Source organism: Xyrauchen texanus, chromosome 1 (assembly GCF_025860055.1).
Source record: "Xyrauchen texanus isolate HMW12.3.18 chromosome 1, RBS_HiC_50CHRs, whole genome shotgun sequence".
Taxonomy (NCBI): domain Eukaryota; kingdom Metazoa; phylum Chordata; class Actinopteri; order Cypriniformes; family Catostomidae; genus Xyrauchen; species Xyrauchen texanus.
In genome coordinates this window covers 28,737,873-28,760,631 of record NC_068276.1, presented here as the reverse complement: position 1 = coordinate 28,760,631, position 22,759 = coordinate 28,737,873, and the positions used below count along the sequence as shown (strand labels likewise).

Here is a 22,759-nt window from a genome sequence, read left to right as displayed (position 1 = left end):
ACTAAAAATATTCCAGAGACTCTTTAGCCCAAGATGGAGCACTTGATTTAAAATGAATAGGAGAATTTGGAACACCCAATATGGCGGGTTTAGAAAAAGATGTCCCGCCTTGCAGGTAAAAGAGCCAGTCACTTTTCAGACACAGACAGTTACCTTGACAACATGCATGCTCATTAGCTGGATCAGCCTAAAAAATTGCTTTTTGTATCTTAATCTGAGCTAAAGAAGCGCTATTTATGATACCATTGTTGTCAGATTGTACTGCTGATTTGAAATATGTTATTTGATTATAATCCTGAGCAACTGTTTTGGACATTTCAGTCTTTTTCTATTCAAGTAGATAGGAGCTGTACTTTAATGCCACTGTTACTGCTGATCTTCATCTGATTATTAAGAACTTTGTGTTACTCTGCAGTGCAAAAACAGCCACACAGAGAAAATGTGAGGCAGAAAACATAGTAACAGAGTAAAAGTTAGACCATCAATTGTGTCAAAATAATAATAAAAAACAATAACAACTTAAAGTATGTATTGTAATGTGGAAGGTGAACATTTTTCAAAGGGGTTTCCTTCTGCTTTACTAAAGACGAGGCTTTATGTTAAGACAATAACAACATCTCATCGTAATTTATTGACTATTCATAAAGTTGAGGTAACTTAGGAAGTTTACTGAGTGTCACCACCTGTTAACATGGTCAGAGGACATTTTTCAGACTGCACACTGGTAGGGATGGGAGATGCTGTTGTGTTCAACTTATATAATTTTTATTTTTTTTATTTTTATTTTTTTTATTATTATTTTTTTTTTTAAGCAAACCCAAGACAAGAGACAGAGCCGGCTTGCTTGCGTTCAGTTCTTGTCCAGATATGAGGGCAACAATTGCCAGGTATATTTTTTCATACACCCCTACTTACTAACAGATTATATAGTTGTGTACTGCTGCTTGCTACTTTTATTGGTACTTACAGTGCACAAGCATCTGAATACAGGGCCTCATATATGAATGGGTAATGAATGCACGTTGCTCAGTAAAGTGTACATTTTTATGAACTTGTTGACACAGGAAACAATGTATGTTACAATACTAATTGCAAAATATGTTTATGTGAGCAAGGCAGTGGTCAGGTTTGTGTGTGTGCGCGCGCGCGTGCTCGCGTGTGTTTCCTAAGCATACTGTTTACAGTTGCTCTGAGTTATAAATAAAATACATTTATTTTACAACTCTCTCCAGCTCGAGTGAATCTTGGCTCATATGTGGGTAAATACCACCTATTACTCATGTTACTTTCCAGCACATTTGTAGGACACATGCAAGCATAGCGCCTCGTCACTGCATAACAATTAGATGTCTGAATGTTCAACGCGCAAGTGATGGAATTTTACTGATAACACACAACGTTCCTACACTGAATTTCGTAACTTCGATTTCATTCTTTATGCCAAGATAAAGGCGCGCGGGGGTTATGGTATTGGTATCAAGACTGACGAGGATTCACCTGTTATCTTCTTCTATAGTAGCCTGCATACATAACGAAGCTTTAAACTGTATTGCACAGATGTAAGTATGTTACTTGCAATCATTTTCCTCTGTTAGGTTTTCAATGCCGTTGTTTTGCAGCAGCAACAAGTCTCCCGTGAACTTGGTCCTACTTGGTAGAAAATGAGATTGTGGGGTTTTATCTTACCTTAGGTCTCCCTCAGCTAAGAAAACAGTCAGATTGAAAATGTCGTGAACTGTACCGGCTTCGCTTATAGCTGACATATCACGCGCAATGAATCAGAAGTGTCCATTGGTATGTTGGACGCGTAACTTTTCTTATGGTCATGTTTCACTCACCGTCTAGGGGTGATATTTGCTGTAGTTACTGGTCAGTTTAGTTCCCACCTAAACTTGACGCCTTCGCCTATTTCAATCACGTAAGAGCACTAACGCCGATTCTCTCTATAGCGAGGCATTGCGTAAATCTGTAAAGGGGTTTTCGGTAAATTGCGACTGGTTGCTGTTTGTCCTGTCGACAGTGTCACCAAGGTGTTTAAGCACGCGGATATTGCAAAGGGTTATTAGATTCATAAGTCACCTAGGTGGTGGGCGATCTTCTGAGCACGGCAGAAGTTCTCATATGATGACTTCAAACAAGACACATTACCTACCAGCATCTGTTGGAGTGTTTGGATATTAAGACACTTCTATCTCCAGGACAGCATAGAAGAAAATGGTAAGTAGTATGAAAACAATATACTTAACGGAATAATAACTCCAAATGGCCTGGCTTGTGTTTACACTGTGGCTGGTACGAAAAGACCATATTTTGATGTCCGACATATACGAGTGGTCTCGTGGTTATGGACCCTAACGCTGAAGGCTACTTAGCCTACATGGGGGTTCCGTATTGCTAACATGAACGTAAAACTTTGTGATAGTGCTGTTTTCTGTGATTCGTAGATTGAGAAGAAGAAAAAAAGACAAGTCTGAGCAAAGCAAACGCAAGCACATATATAGCCGTAGAGAATGAATATTCTAACTGAGGTCTTGTCTTTCTTGCGCTCTGTGCCAAACAGCACTTTGATCCCTATTGGGCTTTTAGATACCCTTTATTGTAATTATTATTTTTTTCCATGTGCACTGTCAGTGCATAAGCAACATGTGTAGACATGCCCATCTGCCCTGCGGAGCGGAACCTATTACTGTGTAATTTGGGGACGTATACCAAGCCTTTTGGGGGGACTCCTCTTTGTTATGACTGACTTTTTAAATAAAAGATTATTTTGTTAAGAAAAGAACCGGCCAATGTGTGATCAAATATTAACAGGACGGGCTTGGCAAGGATATATTCACGTGACGATGCGTGGGGAAGGAATAGAGTAAAGCAACATCAAGTGGCTCTTAACGAAAGTATAGATTTTGCCTCTTAAGTAACATTAGCAGTGCTATGATTTCAGCACTTTGGACAGAGGCACCGGAGTCATTGAACGCTGCGGACTAACTCGGAGTGGACATCGCCTTTTGTGTTTTGCAGTTCTTTTGCCAAAACTAGGGACTTGTTTCACTTTTTCCTTCTTCCTCCGCTTTCGGAGGGAGACCCGTGCAGACAAAAAAAAAGCAAACAAAAAAACGCGAGGAAAAAGAACCAGTCAATAGTGAGGCTGCTTTGCGCTTTGAGTTTTGTCGCCACTTAGAGCATGTGAAAGTTGAAATCTTAGAGCTTCTGTAATGGGTGCACTTACTTTGCCAGCTCCACTTGGTGCACAGCGTTAACTTTGGGAAATGCAAGTGTTGGTCTTGGAGATCTAACCACAGATAGTGGTTGTCAGCTCTTTAAAAGGTAAGACCTGTTTGTGTTATAATCCACTTTGTAGCATGACTAGCATCCCTTATTGGGGAAATTCTTACCTTGTTTTACGGACAGATCGTGTCTCTTTACATATTTTAAGTTTGATTATGTTACGGATGGAGAAAATTTTACAAAACGAGGAACAGGCTAAGTGATGGTAGAGAGAGGACAGTGAGTCATGAGGGAAATGGAAAAACTTACGTTAGATTTTGTGCATTTTTGCCTTTACTTTACTTGTATGTTTTTACATTAAGGCTGCAGCAGAAAAATGTAACCATGACAAAGTTGTTAATCTACAACCAGAACTCCGTCGCTAATTCATAGAATTTTACGTCACACAATTCACCCCCATAGTAGCCTACAGAGTGGTCCACATTAAACTATTATTTTATATGTGCTGTTTTTCATAACGTCGCACAAAATGTGCATGTAAGTGGGTAAACAGCTGACTTTCCCTCTTTACCATAATCAAATGCTTGCGGAATTCCTGTTTTAATAAATGCGCATTTGTCTAGAACAGTTTTCTCTTTAGTTGCAGGATAACGAGGTATGCCTTCAATCAATCTATCTATCTATCTATCTATCTATCTATCTATCTATCTATCTATCTATCTGTCTTTTCATCCTCCTTTCTTATCATCTAAATGTTGTTTTCGTTGGTGTGGCGGGAAAATGTATTCCTTGAATCGATCCTAAAGTGGTGCAACCTGCCCTATCAATGTAATCGCGTCTGTAGCATCTCCGCAATTCGTCATCGTGGACATATTGCTAGTGTTTTTACTACGGACCGCTTCACCGTTTCATTCATCCCGAGATTTCCACTCCTCTCCTCCAGCATCACCTGCTCAGCTCGCTCCCCAAAGCACAGGGCTGTCTGTGTACACGCAGAACAGTTGGGAACCACTTAGAGCTAAAAGCTTTCGCTACAAAAAAAAAAAAAAAACATATCACGTTAAAATATTTTTAAATTGCCTCACCAAAAAAAAAAAAAAAACACAAAAACAAAAGAGCCCAATGGGCAAAACATACTAATGTGTGAGTGTTTCCGTGTTCGTATAAACACATTTCCAGTTAAAGGTATTAAGATTTTTATAGGCGTGGTCAGATTTTATCAATTGTTCTGCCTGGGTGAGATGGAGCCACCGATAAGACTGCCTGATAAGGAAATGGCTGAGAGGTTTCACGCGTATTGTGGAGAGAGCTGAAGAAAAGCTGTGCAAGACTGAGACAAAATTAGGACTGTCCGCGCTTTATAGGAGCCTATCGCTGATGATTTTATGACTTTTATTCCGACTAAGTTTAGGAATGAGCGGAGGATATAGCCTATGCTACGGTCGTTTTTTTCCTTTTGTATCCAAGAATCTGATTAAAGGGTGAAGCGATTGAACGAAAACAGACAGAAATCAAAGCCCACGGGCGCTCTCAGCACTGCGTTAATCAAGAGTCTATCAGGCGGAATATATTCAATGTGTCATTAAGCTGCTTTTAAATGATCCTTATCGCCGTTTCTCTTTGTCCGGCTGCGTTAGCTTCTTTCAGCACTGCTAAATCGGTAATTTCTCTATTAAATATTTTCTTCTTATCATAATCGTGCAAAGGTTAAAGATACAATCTCTGTAGATGCAAAGCAATGCATAAATCCTCTTTTTGTAAACGACATAAATCAAGTGGGACAGTGGTCGCATCTGATAGATTCACTTGATTTTGTTATCGTGTCGTTGTAATCTTAATAATTTTGTCATTATTGGGCATATATGAGAGACATAATGAGCATTATCGATATGCAGCTGTAAAAGGAAATAGTTCATGCATAATTTAATTTCTGTGTTTTCAGAAACTATTATTTTTCTTTTCTTTTTTTCTATTTTGCTGGCAAATAATCCAATGGCAAATGACTAAATAATTATACATCAACATATTAGACGTTTTTATTATTAGCCTGGTATTATTTCGCCTTGCCCGGAGTGGAATGTTATTATTAAACAATTACTGGTTTTCCTTACATATCTAACTATGCTCAGAGTCGTGTTTTCATTTAATAAATGTTTTTATCATTTAAAAAACATTTATATATATATGTATATAATTTTTTTCATGAGGGGGATAGAGATGTGGGTTGGTGGTGTGGGTGTGGGCATGCGGAGGGGGGTAGAGGCGGATGCTGAGAGGGTGGGGGTGCTGGGGGATGGCACGACACACTTTGTATGTACGGAGGGGTTTTTATAGAACTTTCTGCAATGTACGTCATCTGATCAGTCCATAAATGGGGTTATGTTATCTAGCTGAGAATCTCCCTCTCCGCCCCCCTCCACTCTGCTCCCTGGTAGCTGCAGAGTTAATGGTGGGCGTCAATAACAAATCTGAGCCTGGTCGGTTTCAGTCCGAACATCACATAGTGGTATTGTGGCATTATATTTTTACAGTTTAATCGGCGGTTCATTCAGCCTGGTTGACTGGCTGTCGTAGATGATCACTGGGATATTTATAACCCAAATATGAAAGTTGTTTTGTATACGGGGGCGGCTTTCTTAATTAACTTTAACTGAGATGTACAGACTTATTGCGAGCTGCCTCACTGGCGGGAAGAATTTATTACACTGAATATGCAGAGTTCCTTTGGGAAATAAAGGCTGATGCGCGTCACAATTGCAGAGAAGGTCTATTTTTCCTTTCTTTCCTAACGACATCTTGTGTTATATACGACAAAAATTTGGCGAACAATGAAATGGCAACAACAATAAATGTAACAATAAATATTATAAGAAGCATATGCTTTGATTATTATTGATTAGGCTATGTTTTAATTTATTCATCATATTAGTGGCACCAAAAATACATTTTATGATACAAAACTGAAGCTTTCTGTCTATATTTTCTGTGTCGATAAGGTTATTTTCAGCAGTCTTACTGGGGGTTTTCTGCGCAAGGGCTTGAGAAATTGTGTGCGCGCTCAAAGAGCGTGACTTGCGGTTATTCCGCAAGACGTCTTATTACATACACACTTTATGGTGTAATACTCTATTATTTCCTAATCTACTTTGAATGATGCTGGATATTTATTTATTTTAAGTACTTTTGTAAATAACTTTGCACTTGGGGGTATACATGGGAGAGGCTTCGCTGTGTATTTGCAATGTGTTGTTTGCGTAAACAGGTGTGCTTATGCATCTGTGCATGTGTGTAAGGTAGGCCTTTATTTTAATATTTTTTTACCTCGAGCATTCAAGTTCAAGGGGGCGGGTTGAGTACATATTATGAGCTTTGTTAGTTGTCCACCCACCTGTGTGCTTTATTCACTGACATCAAATGTAGCACTTGCCTCCTCTGTACGTGAATAACTACAGAACAGCATTAGCACTGGTGCCTGGCAAATAGCTCCGCCAAGGAATCCTTTAACTATTCACCAGCATCAATGCTCGGGTATGTATGCAGGACTTCTCTAACATATTTACCGCTATGGATGTTGGTTAAGAATGGCATTTAGACTACGTTTGTGTTGTGACTTTTGATATACTTGCTGAACAAAGCAGAGAACTTTTTTCCTGCAATTGAATGTTTAACATTTCTTTGAGGTCACTCAGACTGCTGTTTCTCCCATTCTGGTTTGTAGATACTTGAGTCAGTGGTTTCTGCCAGTCTTTAATTTCTCACCTTCTTCGACACTGAATAAATCAATATGTAACATATTTAGCTCAATCCAATAAGTAGGATGTCAAAAAGTGACCCAATTCACCCTAGATGATTTTCAGTGCTATTTTTTTGCTATTTTATTTCTATTTATTAAGGACAGTAATTGTTCTCAGATCTCAGATCTTATTTTCAGGTGCAGTTTTCATGCATGCAAAAGAAGGGCTACAGTGGTGCATGACAAGATCAGTATACCTAATTATGTAAATATACTCACACTTGACACATAAGGGTTTGTTGGGCAAGCAAAAGGCTAGATTACCAGAGGATGTGTGTACAAAGGGATAAAGTGCAACAGAGGGCTTATACCCCACGGATACATTACCAGTGTAGCTGGTGTATGCTGCAAGGGATAGATTACAGTTACGTGGATAGTATAGCTCATTGTGTCTATGTGCTAAAGTGGATATCTTTGTGTGTACCAATAGTGTAGCTGCTATATGTCAAGACTTTGAAATCTTCATTATTCACGGCTGGATGCTTTTGACCTCCATCAGCACTTTATTGATAACAGGGACCTGTTGCAGTTTACTGCTGAAGAGATGAGCACTGCGCAATTCTTCAGTGCAAAGAATGGGTCTCAGATGATAGACAGTGTTGTGAGTCACAAAAAAGCACTGCCCAAACTCCCTTCCCTACAGACATTGAGCTGAAGAAAAAGAAACACAGGCACCGAGGAATGGGCAACCTGTCTGTTGGAAGTGATCTTGAGTTCCACAAAGTGGCTTATTCATTTCAGTGCAATGACTAAATGTAAAGGCGAGACCCACTTGAAAAATGTTATTTACACCCCAACAGACTAAACATAATGCAAAATCATTGATATGGACTTGAGTTTTCAATACATTCTTCATAATTTAAGTTTCTTTCTCCTTTGACTTTCTTTATTCATATGTTTTGTTGGCAGCTTGGTTTGAGATGGAAAATGTTGGAGAAAACTTGGCCATTTCAGTTTGAAATCTGGTGCCATGCAAACATAGGTATTTTTGTATACTTTTCATTATAGTGCTGATGGTCAGATATGTAATTATTCACTCTCCTGTGCTCTACAATGGTAATGTGGTGTATTTGGTAAATGCTTTAAACTGATTTTATTGGTCTATCATACTAGACCAGAGAGAATGATCACAATATGGTCTAGTATTCTCATTTTCCAACAATGGCCAAAAGCTATATCTGACATAAAAGTCTGTTTCAATTTTGGGCTGATAAAGAAGCCATCACCTCTGTTTAACACTAGTTTAACACCCTAAAAGTTTTTGTAATCTTGTCTTGAAATAGAAGGAACTATGAAAAAGTTTGAATCATTTCAGGGTTGCACAAGGCAGAGATCTCCTCCAACCTGTTCAGAAAGATGCAACTTCAAAATCATGAATTTCTGTGGAAGAACTGCTGCACTGTTCCAGGAAAACGCTATGATGGGCCAAGAAAGCACACACGACAACAGAGCGTGAAAAGCAGAGGAGTTTTTGAGAAAGCTGAGGTGACGTCATTAGCGACCCGACCTATTGGATAGAGACACGGCCATCGCTTCTGACGCCGCTCCGACTCTCTCAACATTCATCACGACAATCCAATCCTCTGATCATTTTGTTATGGGGGGAGGGGGTGGGGGTTAATGGGGGTATTTGATAGCGTTCATTTACTGCTTAAAGTTTCAGGCATCTGGCCCAAACATTAGATTGATCTCAGTACAAATTATATGTTGTGTCGCTGCCCCTAATGGTCATATTTACACAAAGATGAGATATGCAATAATATTCTGGATCCAAAAATTGCTACAAAGTTGAAAATGAAAGTTCTTGCTACCATCTGGTTCTGTATTCATGTTAGACCATATTTGTATCATTAGTCCACTTTGTGGTTGTCTTTGTTATATCTGTGCTGTTGATGTCAACTTTGTGCTGTATTTGCAATTCTGAATGAGATCCAAGTTGTTTTTGTGCCCTAATGAGAAGCAGAGTGATTTATTTCTGGATTACCTGGTTGGAACAGCCCTAATGCACAGTGTGAGAGTGTGTGTATGTGTGTGTTTGTTTTACCTCTCTTGGAGTCATGTCGCTCAGTAATTGCTGATGCAACTCTTTGTCATCCAGGGTTTGCCCTCTCCTCCTGTGAACCTATAGGATGAGTTATATTCATCTTGGCTTCATCCTATAGGAGAGAGAAAGAGCCTGAACAAGTCAAGGTGAAAAGTATACTGTGAAAGTTTGAATATAGTAGTGTGTAGTTATGAGCGAGAGAGCAACAATATGAATAGAAAGAAGAGAGTGAGAGAGAGAGCGAGAGAGAGAGAGAGAGAGAGAGAGAGAGAGAAGGCAGGTGTTAGCATCCACTTCCATGCTGGGAACAGCAAGGTCTGAAACCCCTCCACCTCATTACCTAATGCAGAGAATAATCATCATTAACCAAACTCATCAATATAAATCTTGCATTGGACTAGGTCCAAAAGCACAGGGAACTTCAGAACATTGTCGTTGGTGAAAATATGTGGGAAATTATGTAATGTGTAGCAATAGGAGACAGAACGGGGAACATGTGTGTCCCCCGCCACTCCCAACCACCCGCCCGAAAGGTCATGTAACTTAAATACTCCTAGAATAAATGTTAATGCTGAAGCACAAAGTATGTCTTCTTTATTAAGTTTTGTAACATATTTGAATTTTAGATTACAAATATCAAACAAATCACTCCCACTATTGGAGGAACCTAACTGATACTGGAAGAACAACGAATAGTACTAAGCGCAATGAACCAACATCTGGCACATAAGCTCCTTTTGGCAGATAAAGGGGCTCAAAATGACAATGGTTTAAAATATCACATACATAGAGGGCCAGGGAATAATAGATCCTTGATGTGGCAGGGGCAAGGAGTGAACGCTTTACTTTGAAGCAACCTTTATGGAGTCATAGCCTAATTGCAAATATCAGTTTCAGCAGATGAGCTATAGTCTTGTCAGAAAAAGTTGTTTCATATGAACCTAATGGCTGTCTATTTAGGAACTCATTGCAGCATTTAGAGCCTGCAAGTAACTGAATATAAAGCTATGCACACAATGTAATGCGAATGACAAATGTAATAATTTAATAAACTAATTAAATCTTTGAAATGAAAAAAACAAATGTGGCATAAAACAAAAGCTTTGTATTTGGAAATAAATAGGTTTTCAGAAAGGTTATTACTGTACGTCCGATATATAAATAAAAACACATGACCACACACAATCAAATGCCCTAAATACATTGAAAGTGATACCAACTCATAAGCTTCTCTGGTTCTCTTTATAACGTCTTTTATGTAGGCTATACATTCATTAATGAATAAGAGATGACAACGCGCAAACATCAGCAGCCGGTCAATTACACAGAAAGAGAAGAATTCGATGACTCGACGAACCACAGATATGGAAAAAGCAGGTTCTGATATCCAACATTGCACAAGATGTAGGTGTCTCATACTTCGGCGCTCAGTGAATGCCACAATGACAGACTTTCCGGTTATTATCACTTGGTTGGCGCTCGGTCGCACTCGTTGTGGAGTCACATGTTGCAACGTCACGCAGTAGTTAGTTACTGTAGTTGCGAGGAGGAATGAAGCCGTCATTTCAAGCTCGAGAGGTCTCTCAACGCGCACTATACCGCGAGCGCTCAGCATGCCATCCAACTGCTTCAACCCAACTCCAAAGGATCCGCTCTGTCATGGGAGTCCATTACCTCAACCATGCAATTTCCACCATCAATAATTTAATCTATTTGCTCCAAAGCTGAAGAGAAAACTTGCAGCTGCTGCTTTGCGAAGAGTGGGCGAATAACGAAAAAAAAAATTGTTACGCGAAGGGCTTATCCAAAACATCCCAGATGACACTGTCCTGGTGAATGGTCTCCTTTACGACTGAACAGTAAAGGTAGGTTTAGAGTTATCACTTGAGATGTTATGCATGGACGAAAGCGTCTGATATTAGACGAGGAGTTAAGAGGAAAAAGTCATCAATGTTGGATCATGCAACAGTACTGGCTGTGCCGCAACATGAAACACAACCCTCTTGTTCATTAATAAGAGACGGTGTTGTTATGTTGATTGAATTTCTCACGTTTCTTATTCATGACGGATAGTTATTTATCCAAACAGTTTTATCCACACTGTTCAGTTAGTTTAAGGGTATTTGGTGCTATCGGGTATAATGGACAATCATCTTCTGTTTTTTATTTTATTTTTATACTTATAAATAATGTAAAACTATACGTATAACAACACGTTTAGGCTATTTATTGATTGATATAGATTGTTCATATGCCATGTAAGCTAAAACTAGGCTACTTGTGCCAATGTTCCGAGAATAAAAGGGTTTAGTGAAGTCAATGAGACTTGAAGACATGGAACTTGAGATCATCGTTTAGGTTTACCGTGTAGAGTCTAGCCTTCCCCTGAAATAGATAAACTCCCTAAGATAAAGTTTGCGAATTAATATTCTAATTTGGAATCCTAACTTGGAACAGATAATAGTTTTTGGACGCTTTTTCAATGAAAAGTGGTTTCAAACACAAAGATGGTTTCTTATAATCCTTATTTACTTTTTAATGGCAAGAATTTGACTTTGTAATATTTCTATTTAGATAGTGTGCAGCAAATCAAGGCTATCATATATATATATATATATATATATATATATATATATATATATATATATATATATATATATATATATATATATATACACACACACATATGAAATAGGATACAGCTGTGTATATAACATATTGTACATATAGATTTCATATATTATATAGGATTGTGCGCGCCGTTTGTTTTAGAACAGAAACATTAATAGGATAAAAGCAGAAAAAAAGTCAACCATTAATTTATCATATTGTCTCTTATTCACTATCTCCCGCATTCTCTCTGTGTAAGCGTAAGTACTGTGACAGAGAGAGAGAGAGAGAGAGAGAGAGAGAGAGAGAGAGTGTGTGTGTGTGTGTGTGTGTGTGTGTGTGTGTGTGTGTGTGTGTGTGTGTGTGTGTGTGTGTGTATGTGTGTGTGTTTCTAATGGTCTGTGCTTTTCTGCATGTCTTGGCTGAAACTGCGTCTTTGTGTAGACGAATACGCCATCTAGTGCAAACGTGTTGTAAAATGTAATACAAGGTAAAATAATGGATTGAGTAGTTGGTGCTTTCTGCCGCTGATTTTAAAACCTCTCTCTCTCTCTCTCTCTCTCTCTCTCTAGCATTGGGGAACTAGATCCACGAGGACAATATCATATAGTTATATATATATATATATGATATTGTCCTCGTGGACCTAGTTCCCCAATGCTTGCCCTTTCTCCTGTAACCAGTAAAGACAAACATACAGTACACATAAATTATTACAGCACTAATGTTTAATTTGAATTTTCTCTTCTGCCTTTCATCGATGTAGCCACTTGTACAATCGTGAACTACAGTGCATGTTCTTGTGCTCCAAATTATAGTGAATAGTTACCTGCTAGTAGTGTTTTATCATTTGTTGTTTTGTTGTCTGTAGAGAAAACTGATAAATCACTATCATCGTTTTGAGAATTCTTTTTGGTTGACATGAAAACATTTGCAACTTTTAATTTTAATGGGTGGTGGAAACCCTGTTTCTAGTCTTAGGAAACTGTAGGGCTAACATTGGGATTACTTGACTGGATTGAACCCACAGAGGCATTGGAGCTCTAATTCAGCCCTAAAGACAAATGCTCCCATGTACAAGTATCTGTGCAAGATCATAAAGCTTTTGGGCTATTAGCTGGACTGAAACATCTGAGATGGGTTCATGGTGGTTGCGGGTTCACACTGTTTGCTGTCATACAGCTTAAGTAATGGTTAAACAGCAACTGTTGAACCTTGTATTTAAGAACATTGAATTTGCAACAGAGAAAAAGAGTGTTAACCATTTGTTTTGCTTTTTTTTTTTCTGGTTGTGTAGCCACTAATGCCAGATGTAACCAATATGGATTGTATATTTTAATGTGTTCCTAAAAATCATAATAGTATTTATCAGCTGAGACACCTGTGTGAGCTTAGGTGATGCACGCTACAGTGTTCTTGTCATTGCAAGTCCATCCAATCAATCTAAAAACATTTTGTATGCTCTAAGCATTTATTTGCCCTCCTTTGTTGCTTCATTCAGATATTTAATTATACATTGTTAAATATATTATTCCCTAAGGAGTGAATGCTTTCTTCTTTTTCCTTTAGAGTACTAGGTGGACAGAAACGTGTCTGCTACCACTGTACTTTCAAGTTAGAATAGACTTCTAGATATCTGTCATGAGTGGATTTCTTCACTAATCCCTTTAAGGCATAGACATTTAAGCAAATACAGTTGTGGGGAAATCAGGATCATGTAGACCAAACTATCCTGTCCTACCTGCCCCTTTCCAAACAATTGAGCAGGTGCATGTGCTCTATTTCCCAAAACCACAGAGCTGCCACTCATTCCCAATTGAGATACAATCCTGTTTTACCATGAAAGCTGTTTCAACGTGCTCCTACCAAGCCCCCACCACATGGATCAAATACAGCTGTATGACTGAAATATGTCATCGAACTTTCTGTACCTTACTTTGTTATTAGAGAGATTGAAAGGTCACTGTAGACTGGATATCTTCTCATGTGTGAGGTTTGATTGATGGAAACATTGTTTCCAGTATATTGAATGACTTCTAGTGAATCTGGCTTAAAAGGTCTAAAAAATTGGGTACAAAAGGTATGAATTAGCAGTTTTGTTTGCTTGACAACTTCTTCTATTTTTGCACCAACCTCTATTTTGAAAGCATGAGTCTTTATTTTCAACAGTAATTTGATTCTTCATACAATGGTTATTCTCTCAGTTCCACTCACTTCCTCTGACCCATCCATAGCTGTCCCCTGTACACCCATATGTACACAAACATACATTGTGTTTGCACATCATATGTTGACAGGACATTGATATTGCATTATTCTATGCAATTCGCACGCACGCACGCAGTCAACATATTAAAGCAGAACAAACATGTCTGTCGAGGTAATCTTGTCTTCTCTCTTTGCTATGAATGAGACAGAAGGTCTCAGTTATTGCAAATTCAGTCCCAGAGCAATAAAGTGATTCATCGTCTAGATTACGTTTTAACAGGAAGTTGATTGAGAGCATAATCCATATTGATTCTCTTGATGGAAACAGGAAATAGCGGAGTTAGAAATAAAATCATTTGTTGTTCTCGGAGAGAAGGCACCCCAGAGGAAAATGGAAAGCAATTGCGAGCTGATGAGTGCCACTGGCCCCTAGCACCATGTCTTCTAGCCCCACCGCCCTTTTCATTTCACCCCCCTTGGAGACTAGAGAGAGACGTCATCAGGGTTGTTGTGCTCCTGGCCTCCACCCCCTGCCACACAACTGCACATCAGTGCTAGTCTAATTAGGAGGGAAAGATATGATTTAGTCTGTGTTGTGTGCTGAACTGTAATTCCCTGATGTTACCTGTAGACAACAAATTGTCCGTCACACCTTTACATGATATGAATGATATTGGCATCTATAATATACTTAAGGTTAGAGAAAGCATTGGAGCTCCACCTACTGTCAGAAAGGTTAAGAGAAGGAATTTTGGTGTTAGCATGACTGATGCTGGTATTTCATACAGGAGCCTCTGCAATATACTTTATATAAATACCTCTCTCATTAGGGAGACGACAGATGTTTTCTAATTGGGATCATCCAGAAACTGGGGCGGTTACTGTGAAACTATGGCTATGTTGCTGTGTATGTGTGTGTTTGTGTGTAAACCCATAAAACACATTTAAAATTATTAAAGTAGGAGCACTGACAGTAACACATCCGCCCTCATAGACCCAACACATCTGGAGGAATTTTAAGCATGCGAGAATAAAATAAGACAGAATCATTGAATAATCCTCAGGCAGGCACTATAAATTCCTTGCTATACTCAGCAGAGGTAATTGCTGACAATGTAAGAAGCTTTTTTCCATTACTGGGAAAGCTGACAGACTGAAGTATCTTTTCACGCCTGCAGAAGCAGCTTGTACACACATTTTGTGCAGTGCCTGATTTGATTAGGATTGATCTGTCCTCCACAGCTGTACCCTCAGCTCTGTTTTTTTTTCCATGCTTGTTTTTGATCATTTGCGAGGAGAGATTAAAGATGCTTTCACCTCATCTCCTTTTCCAAACACACATGTTTCTCTCACTCACACACCCACCCCTCGTGGACTGCAACGTCACTGAGCAAGGGGACTTTGAGCTCATTCAGCAGAGGGCTGTGATATTCTGAATCGAGACTGTGGGACTCCCAGTCGACCTATTTATAGAACTTGCATCTCCATGGCAGTCATCGCTGCGCTAGCAAATCGCAGCCGTGGCCCCAGATACCAATTAAGAATGAAACAAATGCCTTTTAGACAGGGTGTGTCCCTCCTTGTCTCCTGCTGTCCGGTACTGCCTTCTGCTCTGGAAGCGGATCCTTACTCTGCCTCTTCCTGAGGCTGCATGGGGCATCAGGAGGACAGCACGCAGAGAACTGGCAAAGCCTTGCTGCGGTGCTGGATATTTTTAAATGCCACCACCACCCCCCACCCCCCCCCCCTCCCTCTCCCCGCCTCTCCCCTTCTCCTTTTCCTTAGAAAAGTGAGGGTGAGGGTTGTCTTTTTTGTTGTTTATGGATGTTACCTCTGTTCATATGCACTGGGATGCCATTGGATGCAATGAATTGCAGTGAGTCATAGAGGGGCTTCAGAAAGGTAAGAGAAAGCTGCAGGAGGGTTTGTGAAGAGGAAAGGCAAAGGAAGAATGTAATAGAGAAGCAAAGAGGATAATGTGATGATGGCTTTCCCTTAACTGTATTTAATTAGCATTATTCTATAGATGTTATTATTATATTATATATTTTTTTGTATTTTATCTGCTGGGGTAGTTGAATACTAGGGGAAAAGTACTGACTCGAATACAGCAATTTGTATATATTGTACCATTGAATAGGTGAATGAGTGACTAGCATCTTTCTATCTTTCTCCGCATTTTTCCCTCTCTCTCTTTTCTTTTCCTCTTAATGCTCCATTTAATAGTCTTTCATTTCTCTCTCTCTCTCTCTCTCTCTCTCTCTCTCTCTCTCTCTCTCTGCTATTTTTCTTACAGTGGCTTTATCTGTCTTTATCTCTTTTGCTTTGTATTTATATTGCGGTCTCACTTCTCTTATTGGGAAAGAGAATCATCTCTACAGCATCATAGTGTGTGAGCTACTGAAGTTATTGTGTATTAATCATCCCAGTTCAGCTGTTTCCAAAGAAGGTATCCATTAAACAAAATTCCATCATAACTTAATACCATATCATAAAGTAATTTCAATCTTAATTGTGAATCAGTCACTAGCATAATGATTTTATATAGGACTTCTTACCTTAATATTGCTTTTGACAGACACCATATTGGTCAGTACCTTATCTGCAACAAAAGTTTGCTACTACATTACACCAACTTTTTGGTCTGCTCAAAAGAGAGATTATGGATCTGGATTGTTTTATGTATACTCACAGAATCAGTCAACACTTCACACTCCTCAAAGGGAATGGAGGAGGTGGCAAGGGAGCTAGAGAGAAAGGTGGAGGAAGAGAGAGACTGAGAAGAGTGGGAGCAGGCCTCTCATGTCCTCCTAATGATACTCAAGGGTCTCTGAATTTAGCCTGCTGCATTTGTTGGGGGGTGCACATGTACAGGTGTGTGTGCGGAGACAGAGAAACCGTGCAGCATTAGTTGCGCTCGGTTAAACTCAAGTTGGCATGTTGTGTTTATGTTGCCCTTTGTATGCCATTACAGAGTTGATTTATGATCTTCACAACAATTTAAGACCACTATAAACCATTGAAACTAATTGTGACTCATGAGATATACACTCTAGTGAAATTTTTAACATAAACAGTGACATTATTGAGACCCACAATGAGATCAGTTCACAAATTAGTGTGACACCATTAATGAGATCAGTTGTATATTGATGTTTTTTTGAGGATCTATAATAGAAGTGTTCCTTGGGAATGGCAGAATACATTTATATAAAATATGTTCATACAAACATTGATTTTAAGTTCTGATTTTCTTTCTCCCGTCTCATCCCTCCCCTTTCCTTATGTCCCACTTGTCTTGTCCCTGTCCCCAGTTCCAACAGGTTAGAAGAGTGATGACCATCCTGTTCGTTACTATGGTTATTTCATACTTCAGTTGCATGAGAGCTGCACCCATGAGAGAGATCCCGGGAGTGCAGGGGGGGCACCGGTCTGAGGGCTACCTGGGTGTAGCTGCTGCCGCCGTCGCCGCTGCTGTCACCTCAGGCAGCCGAGGCCACGGGACTCCACAGAGTGGTGGGGGGCTACACTTGCTCACGGACACTTTCGAGCAGGTGATCGAGGAGTTGCTAGAGGTGGAAGGGGATGCAAGGCAGCAACTAGGGCCTGGGGCCAACCAAGGCCAAGGAGGGGGTGGTTCTGATGCCACAGTCGCAGCAGACTCGAAGGACGTTGACCTGTATGCCTCGCGGGTGATGATCAGCAATCAAGTGCCTTTGGAGCCACCATTACTGTTTCTCTTGGAGGAATACAAAAATTACCTGGATGCCGCCAACATGTCAATGCGTGTGCGGCGGCACTCAGACCCAACGCGGCGAGGGGAGCTCAGCGTTTGTGACAGTATTAGCCAGTGGGTGACAGCTGTGGACAAAAAGACAGCCATTGATATGTCTGGCCAGACAGTCACTGTTCTGGAAAAGTTCCCTGTGACTAATGGTCAGCTGAAGCAATACTTTTACGAGACCAAATGCAACCCCTTAGGGTACACAAAAGAGGGCTGCCGAGGAATAGACAAACGTCACTATAACTCGCAATGCCGGACAACCCAGTCTTATGTGCGAGCCCTTACCATGGATAGCAAAAGGAAGATCGGCTGGCGGTTTATACGGATAGACACTTCATGTGTATGCACATTGACCATTAAAAGGGGCAGATAGTGTACAAAATGTATAGATTTTATTGAGAGTTCTAAAAAAGAGAGAGAAAAGAGAAAATATCTATTTGTATATATACATAACAGGGTAAATTATTCCGTCAGATGAAAATTTTATGGACTGCATGTAAAAAAGATTACGTTTATACAGTAAAAGTGATACTACAGTCTATTTATTGAACATATTCATGACCTTGTAAACAATTAAAAAAGATCTGATAAGTCATTTGCGCCCAGTTCAAATTACTATATCACATTCCTCAAGACATTGTGTGTTTTACGTTGCCAAGATTTTGAGAGATGAGGAGAGGATGGGGTGAGGAAGAATTACATACAAGGAGAAAAAAAAGAGGAAATAACTTGCATGCTGCTTCAATTGTGAATTGAGAAACTGTCCACTTTGGGAAAACAAGGAATTGATTTCTGACCAAAACATTCCGTTTACATTCTCAACCATAACAGGATTTCCTCCTCTAAGTACTGTCTGTTTACTATCCTCAACTTCTCAAGGTAATGTTGGAAATACATACTATGTCAAGGTGCTGTTGTCAAAGCTTTGCTGTTTATTTTTTTATCCCCACAAGTTGAAAAAAAATATATATATAAAATATATATAAAATTTATTCATTGACGTGTTCTGGATTAATATAATTCATTTTGTATGTTGTGAAGTTGTTTGCAATATTAAATTGAAATATTTGAAGAAATAAAATTACTATAGGCAACTGAAAAACAAAACCAATGTCAATAAAGTTTGAGCTCTCCCTTTGCAGGTCCAAAATTGGCACAAACTTTGGAGAGAACATCCTCTTGCACAGTGTACATACATATAAATCTACATTTAGATGATCTACATTTCTATTACAAAAGAGATAAAGATCAATTGAAATTCCTCTCACCGACTCACCATATAATCAAGTAGGCCCTGATCAAAGCAAGTTTGACATCTCCGTAATGAAGAATTTGCTGCACACATGGCCATCTAAACTGTGTAAACAAAAAAAATAGATTAACACGTTTTTCCAGAGTAGACTTGAATTCCATAGTAGAACAAACCGTCCAGAGAGTTCTCAGGTAAAAATATTAACTTGTCATTTAAATTCTATGGAAACCAGTCCATCATGAATTCTTGATGAGTACATTTGTCTTATGTTTGGTGTCTGTGTCTAATCAGTGGGTTTAGGCTGTCGTCAATATCCCTAAGAGATTAGGATTTTCTTTGTCTAAAAGATGGATCTATGGAGTCAACACTCCAATGCACTTTACGTGATATCTGATACACCTGAACACACACACACACACACACACACACACACACAACAGAACTGTTATCAGACAACAAAACGCAAATTATCTGTCTCTGAAACACTGCCACAGATGAGGGAGGGCAAAGGATTTTAATCTGTGTATGGTAAGTATCTCACTGCATCATGAGTACGTGGATCAGACAACAAAGAAATTATACTCTGCCGAGAAGCCAATACAACTGATCATCATGGGTTCATCCTTTCCGAGCAAATGCATGCCATTTTCAGATCTGCATGAATCAAATTATCGATGTATTGCTTCAATTAGGTATGGTATTAAAACTAATGATAATAGTTTCATCTTAAGAAAGGGTGTGTTCAAATTGGTCATTACTGAACAAATGCTTACCACTTTCTAGATCAAAACCACTTACACAATTTATAATATAAAATGAGTCTTTTAAACTACAAAATACAAATAAAACTGCATCAGTTAAAATAACAGACAATGCGCTGTTCGTCTGGTGCATTTTTGGAGTAATTTCTGGAGTTATTTTTGTGAGGCTCAGATTTCCCCCCAGTTCAAAGTAGTCCTTGGTAAGACCCAGCAGGGCCCTGTCCCATTTGCCACAAAAGTAGGCCACTCTATTCTCTTTCTCCCTTTCTAAAATAACAGCAACCAAACTCTCAGAATCACTGTTTTTTGCAATTCTGTCCAGTTCTCTCTGTGATTCTGCTTTGTCGGCATGTGGTGTTGATAGTGCTATGGTGAGAACAAAAGACTAAATAACGAATTTCAAAATATAATGCACATGATAAAATAATTGCAGAAAAAAAAATAATTTAATGTGCTTTATTAAACTGCATATTTCTAATGCAATGTTTATAATCAATGCAAAGGGTTATCAACTCTGAGGCCCATATTTTATAACAGTAGAATAGTATCTTATTTAGTATGTTTTGTTTATCAGAATGTTTTACTTCTGTTTTTTCATATTTAATTTGGAAGAAAACCACATAGCCTAGTAATGTAAGGGATAATGTACAGTCAGCTAGCCATTATTGCAGATTAAATCTTAATGGGGTGATGGGTATTGCATTATCACATTTATTACACAACTAAATAAATGATTAAATGAACATAAATGGTTATTTGACTTCACTTTCACTTAATTTATTACTCAAGCTATTATAAAAGAAAAGGCCTAAGATGGCTTGCTGGTCTCCCAGTCAGCTCAGGTCTTTTTACTGATTTAGAGGGGTAATGGGCACTAGCTTGGCAAAGAGAGACCAGCTATACCTGCTTAAACCAGCAAAGAATAGCAAACCGGTTTAGTATGTTTTATATCCTATGTTTAAACTATTTAATTTTGTATTTAATTTTTTCTGTAGGAATGTGAGATGAAAGAGACTTCAGAGTGATGAGACAGGCATAAAACGCCTGCTATGTAGGAAATTGGTTGCACAATGGTCAATTATACATTTTAGTAGTCATTATGTTATAAAACACTGATTCTTGAGATAAGGGACAAAACATGTCTTACATACAAAAGTCCTCTTTAAGTTTAAAATCAAGAAATTCATGATAATAAAAATACTGAAAAAGTTCAATCTAAAGGAATTGTGTATACTCAGGGCATTCATTGCTTATATTATTTAATAATTTCTTTAGAATTTTTTAAAATGCATGCTCTATACTTGGAAGCACATGTAACGTAACCTGTCCTCAGCAAAAGGTCACAATGTTAAACTGCCAAACAGTGTTTAAAATTGCAACAAATTCATAAATATAAATATTAAATGAAAGGTAGGAATCTGTAAGATATGTAACAATACATAAGGTAAAATTTTAATTATATTTTCCATTAAAAAAAATCTGCCAGTCAAAGTTGTGTCCTCACTTTGTGTCAACTCCATTTATAATCCTGAATAAATCTGACAATGTCATGGTCAGCTATAACTCTGAGTACCCTTTTCCCACTTCTTGCTCATGGTGGATGCAACAGTAGGACAAGTGGTCTGGTAAGTGTTATATTTTTTTATTATTTTAAATAAACAATTTTGTAGACTCTGCGTCACAGCTTCAACATGTCAACTCATCTCATTGTGATAATTTATTTTAAGAATTGTGAAAATAATTTTGGCATTTTAGTTTAGGTTATAGAGGCAGATTCAACTGAGGAAAAAAACAAAAAGCTCCAGTGTACAACACATGGTTAAGAAGGAAAAATATAAAATGTTGTCAACTCTGTCAGAATTGTTGGATGGATCAAATTCAAATAGCATGCTTTTTAGTGTTTTAGTGTACAGCATGATGTAAATTAATAAATGTCAATTTTAAGAATTTTTTTTTTTTATATAAATCTGACACAAATATACACATTTCAAGCTAATTTAGTATAAAAAAAAAAAAAGAAAGAAAACTAAGATTTAAAACCTGTTTTGTCCCTTATCTCAAGAATCAGTGAAATATATTTGACTGCAACATTACCAATTGCTAAATGAAAATGTGAGCAACTGGAAAATGAGTTCATGACATGCACTAATAAAAACATTTTTGTTCTTTCTAGCAGTATAAGTCACAACAAAGACATATTTGGTGTGCTAGAGTGCTACTATTCTGATTACCAATCAGAATCACTGTTTTTAGCTATTCTGTCCAGTTCTCTTTGTGTGATTCTGCTCCATCAGTATGTAGTTTTGATAGTGCTATAGGGGACTGATGAGAACAGAAGACTAAATTACTAATATCAAAATATGAAGTACATGATATTTCATAAACTAATTGATTAAAAATAACTTTATTTCATGTGCTTGATTAAACATTGGATATTTCTAATGCAATGTTTATAAAGTAATCAATGTATTCCAATCATGTATTCCAGAGATTGTAATAAATATTCTATAAATTAGTATATATTGCCCTTTCAGTAGGCTAAGTGGGTGCAAATGAGAAAGCCAGAGAAACTGGATAAAGCCTATGCCATGTATGTCAAAAAATGCAGAAGAATTCTGAATTCTAGGATTGGTTTTATTTTGACAAACTCACCAAATCCAATCAGGCTCCATTAGGGTTAAGTGCTATCAAGACACTCTTTACCAACTTTCTCTACCCGAGGTTATGATTAGTTCACGTGCGCGTTCACGTGATGAAGCGAACAGCCAATCGCGTGCGAGACCGCGAAAGTCACATCTCGCAAGAGAGTCAGCGAGATTTACTTCTCTGCTGAAGAAGCTTATGAAAATTATGATAAATTATAATTTATAATAGCACAGTTATTATACAGCACAAGAGGACGTTGAGAAAAGTATGATTAATTAAATTACATTTACACAACACGAATACTCACTATGAAATCATTAATAATGATAATATATTTACACAGTACAGAGGATCACTTGTAATACATACAGCAAGAAGAAACATTTATATTTATGCATTTGGCAGACGCTTTTATCCAAAGCGACTTACAGTGCAA

The 22,759-nt window shown here is 38.3% G+C and overlaps 1 protein-coding gene across 3 annotated transcripts; it reads left to right on the top strand.

The window, feature by feature from the left end:
- The first annotated feature begins 1,420 nt into the window (after positions 1-1,420).
- LOC127650138 (brain-derived neurotrophic factor-like) lies at positions 1,421-18,608 on the top strand. Of its 3 annotated transcripts, none has more exons than XM_052135365.1 (2): positions 1,421-1,559; positions 17,195-18,608. In XM_052135365.1, the coding sequence occupies exon 2, from the start codon at positions 17,216-17,218 to the stop codon at positions 18,035-18,037; it is 822 nt and encodes a 273-aa protein (XP_051991325.1). In that variant the 5' UTR covers positions 1,421-1,559; positions 17,195-17,215; the 3' UTR covers positions 18,038-18,608. The 3 variants fall into 3 exon arrangements, with proteins under 3 accessions (XP_051991325.1, XP_051991307.1, XP_051991316.1); XM_052135347.1 differs by lacking the exon at positions 1,421-1,559 and adding an exon at positions 10,663-10,927; XM_052135356.1 differs by lacking the exon at positions 1,421-1,559 and adding an exon at positions 15,655-15,782.
- Positions 18,609-22,759: the final 4,151 nt, after the last annotated feature.

Bases quoted from the DNA above. Each gene is read 5' to 3' on its own strand.
- LOC127650138 (XM_052135365.1), top strand. From the start codon at position 17,216: ATGACCATCCTGTTCGTTACTATGGTTATTTCATACTTCAGTTGCATG.